The sequence below is a fragment of the Bactrocera dorsalis genome, chromosome 6 (assembly GCF_023373825.1).
Source record: "Bactrocera dorsalis isolate Fly_Bdor chromosome 6, ASM2337382v1, whole genome shotgun sequence".
NCBI lineage: Eukaryota > Metazoa > Arthropoda > Insecta > Diptera > Tephritidae > Bactrocera > Bactrocera dorsalis.
In genome coordinates, this window is record NC_064308.1 from 34269342 (window position 1) to 34286605 (window position 17264).

At 38.3% G+C, this 17264-nt stretch overlaps 1 protein-coding gene, 1 long non-coding RNA gene and 1 pseudogene across 2 annotated transcripts; 2 read left to right on the forward strand and 1 right to left on the reverse strand.

Annotated features, from left to right (window-relative positions):
• Positions 1-811: 811 nt before the first annotated feature.
• On the reverse strand, positions 812-2782 carry LOC125779565 (uncharacterized). Its single transcript, XR_007423327.1, has 3 exons — positions 2669-2782; positions 1845-2616; positions 812-1780 (listed from the first exon to the last, which is right to left on the reverse strand). It is a non-coding gene; the product is annotated as an uncharacterized LOC125779565 (long non-coding RNA).
• A 1593-nt stretch (positions 2783-4375) lies between these two features.
• Positions 4376-6422, forward strand: LOC105224844 (ATP synthase subunit beta, mitochondrial). Its single transcript, XM_011203102.4, has 4 exons — positions 4376-4551; positions 4770-4825; positions 4893-5151; positions 5210-6422. The coding sequence occupies exons 1-4, from the start codon at positions 4488-4490 to the stop codon at positions 6349-6351; spliced, it is 1521 nt and encodes a 506-aa protein (XP_011201404.2). The 5' UTR covers positions 4376-4487; the 3' UTR covers positions 6352-6422.
• Positions 6423-13565: 7143 nt separating this feature from the next.
• On the forward strand, positions 13566-14630 carry LOC125779748 (uncharacterized; annotated as a pseudogene).
• The last annotated feature ends 2634 nt before the right edge of the window (positions 14631-17264 follow it).

Genomic DNA, 17264 nt, shown 5'->3' on the forward strand with positions numbered 1-17264 from the left:
GCTATCATAAAAGTTCTAAAAGACTCAATTAAGGTAGTATTAAAAGAATATCCGAGTTATACATTTTATTTAACACAAAATATATTTCTAGCTTCCTTAAACACCTGAGCAAAGGATGGCTGTAGCTGATCAATTTTATGAGAAGTCGATGTTTCCCAACTGTCTAGGCGCGCTCGATGGAAAGCACATAAATATTTCACGTCCTCCGAACTCCGGTTCATTCTATTTTAATTATAAAAAGACATTCAGTATCGTCTTGTTGGCAATTGTTGACAGCAACTCCAACTTTTTAATGACAGATGTAGGTGCAAATGGACGAATTTCCGATGGAGGCGTTTTCGGAAATTCGAAATTTTTTAAAAAGTTGGAAAGTGGAAGTTTAAATTTACCGGAACCACAAGCAGTGCTTGCAGACGAAGATTCACTCCCTTTTGTGTTTGTGTCGGATGCGGCTTTCGCTTTGAGAAAAAATGTTTTAAAACCATTTGGTCACAACAATTTGACAGAGAATGAAATGCTGTTTAACAAAACTCTGAGCTCAGCACGGATTAAAGTTGAAAACGCCTTTGGTATTTTGGCATCGCGTTTTCGACTTCTTCAAACGACAATAAATTTATGTCCTGAAAAATTTACTACAGTTGTTCTTGCCTGTTGCTACTTACACAACTACTTACGATGCCAGTCAAACTCAAATCGATTTGAATGTGAAAATATTCAGCTATCAGACATGGAACCAACGCTGACTAGAAATGCATCTAATGAGGCCAAAACAATAAGGTTAAAATATTGTGAAATTATCAAAAAACTGAAATCTCTTTAATTCCTTTTATTTACATATAAAATTAAATTAGTTGTGTTCTTTAAATAAAACTTATATTCATACTCTTATAACTAATACATAAAAAATGAAGTAAAAAAAATAATTTAAACAAAAAATGAGAAAAATAAAATAAAATATATGTACTCTATTTTAATATCTTTTATTTCATTGATATTGCGAGTCGTTAAACAAATCAAGAACACTTGTGTATTGACTTTCGTTTTCATCCGAAAAGTGTAATTCTGGAGTTATTTCAATTGTTTGTGATGTTGCTTGTATGGGGCTTCCAGTTGGCACAGAAATAAAACATGGCGAATGTGGTTTTGCTTGTATGGGCACAGAAGTAAAACGTTGCGAATGTGTTGTTGCTTGTATGGGGCTTCCAGTGGGCACAGAAATAAAACGTGGCGAATGTAGTTTTGCTTGTATGGGCACAGAAGTAAAACGTTGCGATTGTGATGTTGCTTGTATGGGGCTTCCAGTGGGCACAGAAATAAAACGTGGCGAATGTGGCTTTGCTTGTATGGGCACAGAAGTAAAACGTTGCGATTGTGATGCTGCTGTATGGGGCTTCCAGTTGGCAAAGAAGTAGAATGTGCCGAGCGTGATGTTGATTCAGTTGGACTTACAGAAGATGTCGAGATATAAAGTGGCGAGTCATTACTTAAAAAGGCGAGCTGGTTCGTGATACATGCGGACTGCTTAAATTTGGTGAGCTTGAAGGCTGTGCAGATAATTGAAACATAATTTTCCAAGTCCGCGCAACAGCATCACTTCGTCTACTGCTTGCTTTGCAAAAAGTTGCTGCTCTGGTTTCATTTGCCTGTACATGCAAGCCCATGCATTTGCATAAATTTCTGCTTCATCCATTTGTTTTTTGGATGTCTCCAGATGATCGGTGTCTTTCTTTAAAAACTCCGTTCTTTCCGTAGCCACTTTTTTAAATTTCTTCACCGATTGCTGTGTAAAAAACATAATATCATAAATAAAAACAATAAAACTTTAACATGTTTTTTCAACATACCACGCGAACGGACGCTCTTCTTCTTCATCTGAACTGATGGATGTTACACCAGGCACAGGTATTTCCAGGTCTCGCAAAAAGTCGAGCTCCTCGAAATACCATAGAGGTGAAATGTACAAATCCTCAGCTCCTGCACCAGATGTTTCAGTTTGCAAAGTTTTTTTCAGTTCCCGGCGATAGCAGGTACGCATATTTGTCGGCTTTTTTTCATATCGTCTATTGACGCATCGTTTTTTATTTTTTTAAATTCTATCAGAAGTTTCTGATAGCTCCTACGTCGTACATTTTTGTTTTTGTAACAGTCCAGTTTGCTATTCCATAACTCCGGCATTGTTTTGTACACTTCGATAAATTCGCGGATTTGTCGATCGCTTTCACTCATTTTTATTTTTTCTTTGCTCCGTAGACGCGCTCTCTTTGACAGCCGAAATAAAATGGCGAAATCGTTTGAAATCGCACAACCAACCCAAACACTATTCAACTAACACAACCAACTTCACAAAATATCGAAAAATTTTGATTTTCGTCCAACCAGTTGATTCAACTCATACAACTGCCCCATATACGTAGCAATCAGTTGTTCAATTCGTTGAAGTTGATATAATAATTGATGTGTGAATGCCTTGCATTATACATGCCGGCCATTGTTATGTCACTGCTTTTCTTACAAATGTTCCGGTGTACCGGTGTTGGACAGACTCGAAAAAAATAACCCTGGTCGGTCCAAAACTCCGGTGTTCATAATTCTTCTGTGTCCAACCTCTTCTTCTTTCTGCAATAATAATGAATTATAAATTTTCCTATTAGGTATTTCTCATTTTTACCAATTCTCTTTCAGACTCGAATATTGAGAATATCGATAATTCGAAAACGATCAGTGCATGAATCATTAGTGGCCATTCGAATTTACAACAGTGATGCCATAGTTTCGAACATAACCTTGCCATTTTCGTTGAAGTGAAATGATTATGAAGTTTTTCATATTTTATAAAAATAGCATAAAAACCAATTTCTCTTATTGATTAACTAAACAACATCAATAATTACGTGTATATAATTGATGGAAAATATATTTTTAACATATAAAGACGTGTTAAATGTAAAAGTGAATTTTTATTTTTGGGAAATACGATGTTTTTTGATAAAACAAGAAAATTTTTGATTTTAAAGACTCGCGCCATACATATTCCGGTAAAGGTTCAGGAGAGCGGCTTTTCGGAAAACGTGCACCAATTTTCTTTCAGACTCGAATATTGTGAATATTTCTTTTTATTTTTCCAATTAATAATATTTTTCTATTATATATCTCTCATTTTTATCAATTTTTGTTTAGTCTCGAATATCGAGAGTATCAATATTTCGAGCGCGATCACTGTTTGTATCACTAGTTCTCAATTGAATTTCGAACAGTGATGCCATTTATAGCGTAAATATTGTGAAAAATCGAAATATTTTTTATTGTTTTTATTGCAAAAAAACAGAAAAATAGATAACGCGCGATATATATTCGTAGATTGAAATTAAAAACACGAATTTTAAGACCTTTTCCGTGAAAATTGGTGCACGTTTTCGGAAAAGCCGCTCTCCTGAACTTTTTCTTAAATTTATAGCTGTATGGTATAAAAATGTGTAATTAAAATTTTGTCTAATAAGGTACCTCCTTGCGAACACATAGATCGAGATGGCAACTTTGCTCCGGAACAAATTACGCTCCGTCTCGACAGGATAAAATCTATGTCTTACTAACTGTCAAATATTGCCATTGCCAAATCTGTATGTGGGCATTTGTTATCATAACATAATCATTTGCGCAAAGGCGCAGGGTAGGTAGGTTTGAGCTGATGTACCGCATGCTTTGAGCTCTTGAAAAACTTATTTTATCATATTGCGAAATGCCGTCGGGTAGGTAGCTGATGTATCGCATGTTTTGAGCTCTTGAACTGTTTAAATCTTTTATGAGGAAAATAAAAAAAGGATTACGATCCTTTTGTTTACAAATGTATTTCTGGGAAAATAAGGATTCATATTTTTGGACTACTATGTAATAATTCTGCCATAAATTTTATATACCAATTAAAATAATAAATTTAAAATGAGAAATGATATTTTGATTTATGCTTGTATAAGTTTATTAAATTTAAGACTTTGCTCATTCCTAACCCAATTTGCATAATTATTCTGTAAATTAACAATATTAAACTAAATATTAATTTTTTTGAAAAATGTTATTTTGAAAGTGTACTTTGTTTTATTTTTATAATATAACACAACACAATCGTCTTAATATTCGCTCTTCTAAATTTCATTTTACCGAAATGAAAATGCCGTCGGCATATGTGTAAATGGGATATGTTGCCTCTTCGAAATTTTCATAGAAATGAAAACTGCGCTGTCAAACTGCTGAAGTGACAGCTTATTGCTTACAATATATGGTAAACAAATCATTTTGCCATATATTGTAAGAAATAAGCAATATGGAGTCTCCACAGGCAATAGGCAGGGAAAACCAGTTAGTAAGACATAGTTTTTATCCTGTCGAGACGGCCCGTTATGAATGAATTCGCCTTGTATAATTGAAGTGGTGCTGTCGGTAGAACGGTCAATATTGCAATTAAATTAATAGAACATAAAGTTACAGGCAAAATGTTCGCGATAAGGGCTGTTACAAAATCCGATAAAAATCTGTTACCGTATTTATGTAAAACCAGTAAGTAGTTTATTCAGGAAATATTTAAGAATTATGTACGATTCGCAACAAGTGAACTATGTAAAACATTATGTCGCCATTTGCAAAATTGTTATTCATTACATAATGAGAATAATACTTGTATGTTGGTGTTGAATTAATGTGCTGTTGAGTTCGGACTTTGTTTTTTTTTTAACGAGTATAAACATAATAAACAATATATTATCTGCATATTATAGCCCGTGGTGCTACATCAAAAACCGCAAGCCAAGTAGCGGCTGGGGCCAATGGCAAAGTATGTTTGCTTTTGAGATTGTATAATTCAATATGTAGATGTTAATGTTTATTACATAATACATTAGATTGTAGCTGTAATTGGGGCCGTCGTTGATGTTCAGTTTGACGATGACTTGCCTCCAATCTTGAATGCTTTGGAGGTGGCAAATCGTGCTCCACGTCTGGTGCTGGAAGTCGCTCAACATTTGGGAGAAAACACAGTCCGCACGATTGCTATGGATGGTACGGAAGGTTTGGTAAGAGGGCAAAAGGTCCTAGATACTGGTTACCCAATTCGTATCCCAGTAGGTGCTGAAACTTTAGGGCGTATCATCAATGTTATTGGTACGTTAAAGGTAGGTATATTAGCTTGGTAATGAAATTAATTTAATTTTTATTTAAGGTGAACCAATTGATGAACGTGGTCCCATCCCAACCAATAAGACCGCCCCTATTCACGCTGAAGCTCCAGAATTTGTGGACATGTCGGTCGAACAAGAAATTCTGGTGACTGGAATTAAAGTGGTCGATTTGTTAGCCCCTTATGCCAAGGGTGGTAAGATTGGATTGTTCGGTGGCGCCGGCGTCGGTAAAACCGTATTGATTATGGAACTTATTAATAATGTGGCAAAGGCTCATGGTGGTTATTCTGTGTTTGCCGGAGTAGGCGAACGCACTCGCGAAGGAAATGATTTATATAATGAAATGATTGAGTCTGGTGTAATTTCGTTGAAGGATAAGACATCGAAGGTCGCTTTGGTGTACGGCCAAATGAACGAACCACCCGGTGCTCGTGCCCGCGTTGCATTAACTGGATTGACTGTTGCCGAGTACTTCCGTGATCAGGAAGGACAAGATGTGCTGCTTTTCATTGACAACATTTTCCGTTTCACCCAAGCTGGTTCAGAAGTGTCTGCCTTATTGGGTCGTATTCCATCTGCTGTGGGTTACCAACCAACACTAGCCACTGATATGGGTTCTATGCAGGAACGTATTACAACGACAAAGAAAGGTTCCATTACCTCAGTACAAGCCATTTATGTACCAGCTGATGATTTGACTGATCCTGCTCCAGCAACAACATTCGCTCATTTGGACGCTACAACTGTATTATCGCGTGCCATCGCAGAATTGGGCATTTATCCCGCTGTGGATCCCTTGGATTCCACATCCCGTATCATGGATCCAAACATCATTGGTCAAGAACATTATAACGTAGCTCGTGGTGTCCAGAAAATTTTACAAGATTACAAATCTCTGCAGGATATTATTGCTATTTTGGGAATGGACGAGTTGTCTGAAGAAGATAAACTTACAGTTGCTCGCGCACGCAAGATTCAACGTTTCCTGTCTCAACCATTCCAGGTCGCTGAAGTGTTCACTGGTCACGCTGGAAAACTAGTCCCATTGGAAGAAACTATCAAGGGATTCAATCAAATTTTGTCAGGAGAATACGATCATCTTCCTGAAGTCGCTTTCTATATGGTTGGACCAATCGAAGAGGTCGTGCAAAAAGCGGAACGCTTAGCTAAAGAAACTGTCTAAATTCGAATTATGTCTGGATACTCATTACATTTAATAAAATAAATAAAAAGTATCGTTTTTTAATTAATTAAGTAGACAATGTTATTTACTATTTGAATGTGGGGTTCTATATAATGTTGCCGTTATTGTATTTTTATATCTAATCGCCCTTTGGGTGTGCCATATATTATATTTGGTATGTCAGGATTAAAAGTTTAACCTGTTACAGTATTGAGAACAATGTTCACTGTAAATTCTCGGGGCAACTCTAGCTTTTACTCTGCTAATGATGGTGGTTGAACTTTTAGGACGCCATTCACTAGGATAGACTCTTGTAACGGTTATGTAGTCCCCTTTAGGGTGGTAAGGTTCAGAAAAGTTGTCATCGTGCTGTCAACGTACTGTTTTGACGGGGCCGGACCATAGAGGGAGGGGTTAGATGTGTGGGGCAGCTAGAGCTCGTCGTCTGCAATGGTAGTTGGTTTGATTCCAAGTACGCCATTCTCTAAGAGTAAAAGTCTGTAAAGGTGTTAATGGCTGCACTATGAATGAGGGTCAGGGCTCCGCTTGGAGCAGGCGACTGTAGAACGGTTTCTACGAAAACACCTCAATTCTTAATTTGTATATTGGAAAGTGAAAGAATCGAATGGAATTTAAAATTTTTTTCCATTACCACAAGTTTATTAGCTTTACCCAAGATGCACCACGTGGAGACGAACTTGCTCTTCATTCGGTACGTCATTGTCGGTGCTGCTTAAGCGAATTTGTTTTTTTTTTAAGCTTTTAAAAAAAGGGACTTTACGTCTATTTTTGCAAGTTTTTTTTGCCCACAGGTGCGCCTTGCTACTGCCATGCCCTGTGCCAAATCACAGTTTTAAAGCTTAATTTTGTGTTTCGTTGTGACATTTATGGGTTTTCGTTTAATTCCGATTATGCCATTTCCAAACTCGTCCTTAATTTTTTGCCAAGGAACAAGATTTTTTTCTTGACAAGTATACAAATTATAACTAATACTTACTTATACTATTATCTGCGGCTGGGGCCAATGGCAAAGAATGTATGTATGTTTTTGTGATTATGTTATTCAATGCGTAGATGTAATTATTATTACATATTATATGTATGTACATATGTATATAAAAATTAAACGATATTTCGCTATGTCCGCGCATAACGGCCGAAGCAGAGCACGGAAAGATGTGAAAATTTGCACGGGTATTCCTTTAGTAATGGAGAAGGTCATAACGGGTTTGTTGTTTTTTTTTCTTTGCAAATCACCCTCGATTTCGGGGTCGGCTTTAGTATACGATCCCACAGGGTTAAAAGTGGTATGGTTGGATAGAGCTGATGCTCCAGATTAAGAAAATACATAATTGTTGCCGCCGCAAACTTATAGTTTTCGAGATATTTGCATTTAAAGTTGAAAATTTTGCAAATTTTATCTTGCAATTTCTCGATTTCTAGTAATTATTTAATTCATATTATGCACTTTTTATGCACTTATACTTTATTACATTGTTTCTACATATTTTTTTCCAGTAATTATTTAGTTATTTGCTTAAAATAAGCATTTTATATTTTACACAATTTTCATTTCATGCACAATAACAAAAGTATTCCGTGTTGACAGATAATAAGTGTTGCCATAATTACACATTTATCAAACGAATAAAAATGAATAAAAAATAGGACTCATTGCCCTTTTTCTTGATATATCAAGATTTTTGACACACCCCGGTGTTGGATCGGCCAGGGTTATTTTTTTGAAGCGCGGCCGAAGGCCGCCAACGCGAAAAGAAAGGAGTTTTACTTAAAAAAAACTTGATACACCCCGGTGTTGGATCAGCCAGGGTTATTTTTTTGAAGCGCGGCCGAAGGCCGCCAACGCGAAAAGGAGTTTTACTTAAAAAAAACCTGATGCAACCCGGTGTTGGATCGGCCAGGGTTATTTTTTTGAAGCGCGGCCGAAGGCCGCCAACGCGAAAAGGAGTTTTAATTAAAAAAAACCTGATACACCCCGGTGTTGGATCGGGCAGAGTTATTTTTTTTTGAAGTGCGGCCGAAGGCCGCCAACGCAAAAAGGACTTTTACTCAAAAAAACCTGTTGTTGTTGTTGTTTTAACGGATATGCTAATCCCCGTTAGGATGGTAAGGGTCGTCTGTGTTGTCGTCGAGGTCATCTAACGGTAGGCCCAGGAAACGCGCTGTTTCGACGGGGTCGGACCAAAGGGAGGAAGGTGTTAGATGAGTTGGGTTTGTGGGGCATGCAAAGAGGTGGCCAGTGTCATGCGGAGACTCGTTGCATGCAGGACATATATTGGATATGTCGGGGTCGATTCTGGATAAGTAGGAGTTTAACCTGCTACAATACCCAGAACGAAGTTGCGCTAGGGTCACTCGCGTTTCTCGCGGCAACTGGAGCTCTTCATCTGCAATAGGTGGTGCTTTGACTCCAAGAACGCCATTCACGGGAAGGGAGTCGGTGAAGGTGTTAATGGCTCCACTGTGAATGGCGGTCAGTACCTGTCTGAAGTCTGTAGCGTCCGAAGTTCGGTCGAGGTACTGTACGACGTCGTCGACGTAGTCGAGGAATGACCTCTTGATGCTCCTAGGAGGCGGCTCCGCTCCAAGCAGATGGCTGCAGGGGTGATTCCTACGGAAACATCCCAGCAGGAACTGCCTGGAGAGGAGTTCATTATGCTCCTTTACAGGAAGCATGCGCGTCTCACTATGGAGGTGTTCGATGGGAGACATCAAGAGACATCCCGTCGTAGTCCGGAGTGCTGTGTTCTGGCAGGTCTGTAGTTTCCTCATCTGCGTGCCACTGCATCCAGGCGACCATATCGGTGCTGCGTAGTTGAGGACCGGCCGGCCGATTGCCTTGTAAGTTGCCAACAACGTTTCTTTGTCTTTTCCCCATGTGCTGCCGGCTAGCGACTTGAGGATCTTGTTGCGGCTCTGTACTTTGGCGATAATCGCCGTCGTATGGGGAGTGAAGGAGCATAGACTATCAAAGGTTACGCCTAAAATTTTAGGGTTATTGACAGTCGGAATTTTGACGCCATCGACTGCAATATCAAGCTCAAGTCTATACTCCTTCGTCCAGTTTGTGAATATAGTCGCTGTGGATTTGGTGGGGGAAAGTTGGAGATTCCGTGCAGTGAGGAAACGAGAAAGGTCGGAGAGGTAGCTGTTCACTTTCGAACACATGCCATCGATTCCATTGCCCGACGTCAATATCGTGCAGTCATCAGCGTACGAGGTTATGGAGACCCCCTCTGGTGGTTGTGGGAGTTTCGAGATATAGAAGTTAAACAGTAGTGGGGAGAGGACACCACCCTGCGGAACCCCCTGTTTAATTCTTCTCAGCTTAGATGCTTCGCCTCGAAATAGTACGGATGACTGGCGACCACTCAGGTAGTTCATGGTCCACCTCTTTAACCCTAGAGGAAGCGTTGTTTTTTCTATGTCCTGCAATAGCGTTGTGTGGTTGACTGTGTCAAAGGCTTTTGACAAGTCCAATGCTACGAGGATCGTTCTCTCACAGGGTGGCTTCTGGTTGAGGCCACGAACTATCTGGGTGTTTATGACGCTAAGTGCTGTGGTGGTGCTGTGCACTTTTCGGAATCCATGCTGGTGGCTGGCTAGGCTCAGGTGGTGAGTGAAAGTCGGGAGTAGCAGAGCCTCAAGTGTCTTCACTACTGGGGAGAGGAGAGTTATCGGGCGATAAGATTCCCCTTTGTTGGCGGGTTTCCCAGGTTTCAGTAGTGGCACCACCCTTCCGATTTTCCACACATCGGGTATTTGAAGGGTGGTTAGTGACAAGTTGAGGACACTGGTGAGATAACCTACTCCCGCCGAGCCTAGATGCTTTAGCATTAGCATGTTGATTCCATCAGGGCCAATGGATTTGGATGATTTAGCTTTTGTGATGACACTCTGAACCTCCTCACCGGTGAAAGTAAGTGGCGCGCAGTTGTTTGGCATTTTGCGCAGCCGCCGGTTAACACATCTCTTAGCTTTGTCTACCGAAGGGTGCAGTGTAAACTGCCGGCTAAAATAGCTCGCGCACTTCTTCGGGTCCGAAGAGGCATGACCATTGAATTGAACTTCAACTCGGTCGTCGAGTCTCTTCGGATTAGACAAAGCTTTGACAGTAGCCCAAAGCTTACTCACACCGGTGGAGAGGTTGCAGGACTTCAGGTGCTCTATCCATTTCGTCCGCTTATGTTGATTTACCACTCGCCGAATCTCCAAATTGAGATCCCTTATTCGGGGATCCCCGGGATCGGCATGGCGTAAGGTGTCGCGCTCATTAGCTAAGACAGCTGCTTCGGCTGGGAAATTGGGGCGGATTTCCGCTATTCTTCCAGCCGGGATGAAGCGAGCAGTAGCTGCTGCGATCACCTTGCGGAATTGACGTTCGCCAACGCATACGTCCGTAGGAATGGGTAGAGCGTTGAAGGTGCTCTCAGTGAATTCTGTGAAGCCGACCCAATTAGCTTTTTTGAAGTTAATGAAGGTACGGTTGTCCACAGAAACGAAATCGGGAGGCTTCTCGATCGAGATAATTATGGGCAGATGGTCTGATGCAAGAGTTAGCATAGGTCGCCAGGTTATGCTGTTTATCAGGCCACCGCTAGCAATGGTAATATCCGGCGAGCTATTACAGGTGCCCATAACTCTGGTGGGGGCTTCGTCATTCATTGTGCAGAATGTCGAATCGTCAATCTGTTCCGCCAGCTCCATCCCCCTACGATCATTTGACAGGCAGGAATGCCAAAGATCGTGGTGCGCGTTAAAGTCGCCTAGTACCATACGGTTTTCACCACGAAGTAGCGCACCTATATTCGGGTGATATCCTGTAGGGCAACATGTAACTGGGGGGATGTATATATTAAATATTTCGAGCTCGACATCGCCTGACCGGATAGCTATGCCCTGACATTCTAGGGTAGTATCCCTGGGGTCGATGTCTTCTTCGATTAAACGATACTGCACGGTGTTGTGCAATATGAAGGCTAGGCCACCACCACTCAAAAAAACCTGACATACCCCGGTGTTGGATCGACCAGGGCTATTTTTTTCGAAGCGCGGCCGAAGGCCGCCAATGCAGAAATAAGTGGGACGCGAATGGACTAATGTTTACCCTGTTTTACCTTTGTTGTATTGCAAATAATCATTATGATCCTTTTATTAAATTATTAGATTAAACATACTTATAAGCCTTAAAACTTTTTTTATTACAATGGAAAATTTATTTCAGATGGTATTTGTTTTCTGCGTTTGAGTTTTTATATCCATTCTTATTCTTTTGATAAATGTGTAATTATGGCAACACTTAATATCTGTAAACACGGAATACTTTTGTTATTGTGCATAGAATGAAAATTGTGTAAAATATAAAATGCTTATTTTAAGCAAATAACTAAATAATTACTAAAAAATAAATATGTAGAAACAATGTAATAAAGTATAAGTGCATAAAAAGTGCATAATGTGAAATAAATAATTAATAGAAATCGAGAAATTGCAAGATAAAATTTGCAAAATTTTCAACTTTAAATGCAAATATCTCGAAAACCATAAGTTTGCGGCGGCAACAATTATATATTTTCTTAATCTGGAGCAGCAGCTCTATCCAACCATACCACTTTTAACCCTGAAATCGTGGGATCGTATACTAAAGTTTCCCCGATTTCGCAATTTATGTACATACATATATGTTTATAACTCAAAAATGGCTGATGATGTTGAGGTAGCTTGGAACCTCTTGTGGGTTGGGTTTAGTTTAGTATCTCATTTTCACTGCTTATTCCTCTTAAATGCGTGCACGGATTTTTTTAAATTTGTATAGCACGGATAGCCAATGAATTAAACTTTTTTTTTAAATGTAAATTTATTGTTAAATGTTAATTTGTTTTTTAGATATAAGTACGCAAAAAATGCACATTTTCACATTTGCTCAAACAATAGCTCTCTTCTTTTGAAGTTTTTGTTGCACTGCTTGCAAAAAATTTAACCAATTTAACACACACACATTCTTTGAAATATATTTAATTGAATTTATGATAAATTATGGATTTTAAGTTGCAATTTTATGTACAATTTAATAAATAAAACAGCTTTTAATTACGTGTTATATTGTTCCTTGAAATGTAAGCAAAATTACTGAATATGAACTGTCAAACGACGAAGAAAATAAGCACAAAAGGAAGATAGTAATAACCCAATGAATCAAAATGGTAGGTCTTATATACAGCGGCGGTTGTTTCAATGTAATATATTATACTGAAAATATAATGAAAATTTGGAATAAAAAATCGCGCGATTTTTTATTCTAAATTTTCGCCTGCGGCGCTTGTTTCAATGTAGTATACTATGCTGAAAATATATTCAAAATTTGAAAAAAAAAGATCGCGCGATGAAAACCCAATTTTATTATTTAGGGGGTCTTGTATAAATGGTTGGTTGGGTTATCTTGGTACCTCAACTACTTGTATGCATTATTACCGATGCATATACAATTTTTAATTTTCAGTGTTTTTATTATTTAAATAAAGTGGATTTCCACTTTAATTCATTGAAATAATAAAAATAATAAACATAGAGTCACTCTATGCGTAAAAATACACAAATTTTATAATAATTAGTGAAAGTTGTATGGAAAAACTACGATTTTACGCCATTTTCAGGAGGCTGCCCTAGAGCCCCCCGGGGTCCTAGGGGGGGAAGGGTGATATTATTCAAAAGTTCCATTCATTACCTTTCAAATGAGGGGGGTAGCAAGCCCCCCGCCCCCTCCCCCTTTGCGCAAAACCTCTTCAAAATGAGATACTAAACTAAACATACCCCCTCTTGTCTGGCATAGGCTACTTTCTATCGTTTTATGTTAAAAGTCACAATAATTCGTAAATAAAAAAATTTATATTTCACAACATTTGAACATTTCTTTACTTCAAAAATACAAAATAACATCACACAGCTACTGTGAGGATACAGTGGTTTTTGTTTTCATACACATTTACACCCCTATTCTGTGCTTTTGACAAATTAATAAAATATTGACAATTAACTCAAATATTTATCAAGCGAGATATATTTTGGTATTCTGTGGCAATCTTGTTAAAAGTAAAAGCTTCAATTCGTAAAGCTTTCCCCACACGTATGGTGAACAAAATAATGTAAATAGAAAACAGCTGATTTCTATTCAAATCAAAATTCTATTCGTTAAAATGGACTGTTCTGCAACGTAAGTTTTCAAATTTTAATTATTAAGAAAATTTATAATTTAACTTTTATTTGGTAGTAAACCCAAACACGATAGAGCTACGCACGAGCAACTGGAGGCATATGTTTCGTTTTGCTAAGCACACCCAGAAATGGGTACGGGGAAAAATTGCCCAAAAACGCCTCAACAGATGAAGGAGTTGTGGCAGCAGCTGGCAGATGAGCTTAATTCGTGCAGAGGACCAACACGAAGTGCTGCAAAATGGAAAGAGGTAACATTTTAGTTTATGTTTCGTTTATTTATTATATTGTGTTAATTTGTAGACGTTAGGCGTTTGGAAAAGCCAACTGCGCACTCGTGCAAGGCGGTTGAAAATGAACCAAAGGCTCACAGGTGAAGGTCCAAGTTCCAAACCGATGACGAACTTTGAGGAAATGGCTTTGTCTACATTCGGTTCGGCTGCTGTAGATGGGGTACAAAATGTGCAAGCCTAGGTTTAAAGCCAATTGAGCAAAGTGATGAATGCGCAATTTCTTCACCCATGGGTAGTCCTCTACAGATATGCAGTCAGGTAGATGCAACCCCAAATCCCGAACACCATCCAGCAAGTCCATCGACACCACCTACGCATCTTAGCTTGGAAAACCAGGTAAGTTTTCATTATGATATAATTACAAAATATATACCTTTTTTTGCAATTTCTTATTACGTTTTTTTCTTTTAAGGATGCATCAACTTCGGTGCTATCACGAAAGGCACGAAATAAGCTTATCAGCACTTTGATAGCTGATATATCAAAAAGGAATGCTGCTGAGGAAGAGAGGCGACGGGAGCATCGTGAAATGATGCAGGCCATTCAAGGCCTAACTAGTTCTATAACAGAACTAATAAAATCGTTTTCTAATAATGTAAAATAATATATATTATAATATAATAATATATAAGTTTAATTAAAATTTAAATAACGTATGTGTAATATTTTTATTTAATTAATATTTATTGAATTTAATAAGTTTGGTTTTTTGTTTTATAATAGAATAAAAGAAATGGAATGCAAATTTCAATTTGTTTTCTTTTAAGAAAAGGATAAATAAATAATGGAAGTAAGTAGTGTATTTCGAAAGTCGAATTGTGAGAACATTTATATTTGTACATAAGTATATGGATTGGCTTCTGTATATATATAACTAAAGAGTTGATATATATCTTGATCTTGTTCTTTCACCTTCGCGCATGTACTGTGAAGAGTTATAATCATTAATTGGAGAATCAAAGACTTCTGCAACCCCGTCATCTATTTCGTTGAACGTAATGCCTGCTTTCGTCATTATATTATGCAATATAACGCAAGTACTAACAAACAAAGCGGAAGTTTCGTGTGAATAATGTAGAACTCGGTGCTTCAACAAACATCTGAAGCGAGATTTTAAAACACCAAATGCTCTCTCTATGTAGTTTCTTGCACAACCATGTAATTTGTTGTATTTTTGCTCTTTATGGGTATTAGGTGTTCCCACTGGTGCACGGTTCTAGAGGATAACCTTGATCGCCAAGAAGCCAAGATTCTCTCCGTTGTTGCTCAGACGTATTAGTATGCTGACGAATGAGATGTTCTCGTAGGTCAGAAGTTGCCCAAATTCCAGAGTCATGTGTTGCACCCGGAAATTTAGCATTTACAAATGTGCACACACTATGCGACTATCCTTGTGTCCTATTGAGTGTCATCTCAAATGCAATTTTCGCTGGAAACTGAAATGGCAAATCGTTGGAACTCAAAGAAATTCGTTGAATCAAGCATTCAGCCCTTTGTATTCGATAGCTGCGTCACAATCAGTCGGGTTCCATTACATAGTTTCGGCGCTTGCAGATTGCAAAACATAATAACGACAGATCAAACTTTGAGACGCAAATGATGCGGTGGCATACCAAGCCTCTCCAAAGAATTTAGAAACTCCACTGGATAATTCACGGCGACGTCTTCAATGGCAAGACGATCGGTCGATTTGTATGAGCGCAAGTCTTTCGGAATTTGACTTTGAATCTTCCAGTTTAAGTCAAGAACATCTGTATTTTTTGGCAGTTAATATTGCGCGTGCATTTAAGGAATCATAGTTAAGATAATTTGGCCAATGTCCGAAGATTGGTGATGAGTTCATCTTTCGTGAATTGATAAACCGCAGATGGAATTGATATCAAACCACCGGAAGCATCAACCGGAATTGACCCATTTCCAATTTTTAGCGAATACGATGTAAAATGTCTTCGACAATGTCATTTTTGTTCGTATCTCATAATTGACGCGGATTTAAAGGCTGATATGGTGAAATGATTATCGCGAAAAGTGTGGGAACTTCAGTGGCATTCGAAGTAGCTATCGCATCGTCCAACATTTGTTTCCACTGATTATCGTGTTCCAGCAATTGTAATTGCACACACCATACCATTCACAGTACGCAATACGCCGCGTACATTAATCAGTAGCAACCGAAGGTAGAAGCAATCATCGTTTTTTGGGTGGGTTGTGTAAATTCATCCTAATGCATGAGTTGAGAACACACCTGAATGTCCATCTACTGTTTGGTCTTGCTTTCAGCGTAACTATTTCTTCGACGATGCATTCCATGAATGCAAGGTATTTTCAAATAGAGCAATGTTCTCGTAAGCGGATCACTGACGAAAGTTGAGAAAAAAACTCGTCAATGTTAGTTTTGTTGTTGGCGGTGTTACCATCGGCTGTAATGTATTCTCTGGGCTGAAATAAACTCTTTGGCCAATCTCCATATTAACTGCGAGACACACAACAATCGGAAACCGTTCATGAATTGCAAAAGTAAATATCCTACAAAGCGCTTTATTGCAGTTCACGTATGGACCGTATCGTTTAAGACCATTAAGCGCCATGTTGCTTCCCTTGGTGACGTACTTACAAACGTATTTTATAGATTACACCAAACTGCAATACTAAACATTGATATGAGTTTAGAATGTGAATTAGACAACAGTGGAGAATATAGTACGATCCATATGTTGTCAACTTCGATATTCACTACTCTAAGTTGTATGGTCGTCTGATGAGCTACGACGATGGAGTGGATATCCATCATTTCCAGCGATTCCGAAAGAAAAGCAAGCGGATAGTGTTTCGTGCATTTATTGTTAGACATATAAACCGAAAAGGGATTGTAGTGTCCGCAAGGTCCATGAACCATATTGCTTTCCACCACTTCATATAATACTGGATCTTTCACACGTAAAGTTTTCACTGAATAATTTTCAATTGTTCAATTCACAACCTGTCGTAAAGCATCGTAAATCGTAATAGTAATAATTTTTCTCTTGAATAGCCGGAATAAAAAAGCAAGCGATCGAGACTGAACTATTCAAATAATTTCCAAATCAAAATATTGAAAAACAAAACAGAAATTGAAAAAAAATGTTTTTGGAAAAAAGTTACTTTTTGGAATTATCCAATTTGCCGACTTTTCATGAAAAGTATAAGATGTTTTTATTTCTAAACCTTCCTTAATCCACAACGAACAACCTCTTAAAATTTCATCAATATTGGTTCAGCCGTTCTCTTAGCGTTACTAACGAACAAACATTCATTCGTTTGTATGAGAAAAAGAAAAGGACTGTTTTTAGGGGTTTTCCGGCAATTATTCGAATAATCCCTGAACCTAAACGAATATTTTAAAAAAAGAAT

Excerpts from the sequence above, each read along its gene's own strand:
- LOC105224844 (XM_011203102.4), top strand. The coding sequence starts at position 4,488 with ATGTTCGCGATAAGGGCTGTTACAAAATCCGATAAAAATCTGTTACCG. Across the intron at positions 4,552-4,769 it reads ACCGTATTTATGTAAAACCA|CCCGTGGTGCTACATCAAAA; the intron begins GTAAGTAGTTTA and ends TGCATATTATAG. Across the intron at positions 5,152-5,209 it reads GCGTATCATCAATGTTATTG|GTGAACCAATTGATGAACGT; the intron begins GTACGTTAAAGG and ends TTTTTATTTAAG.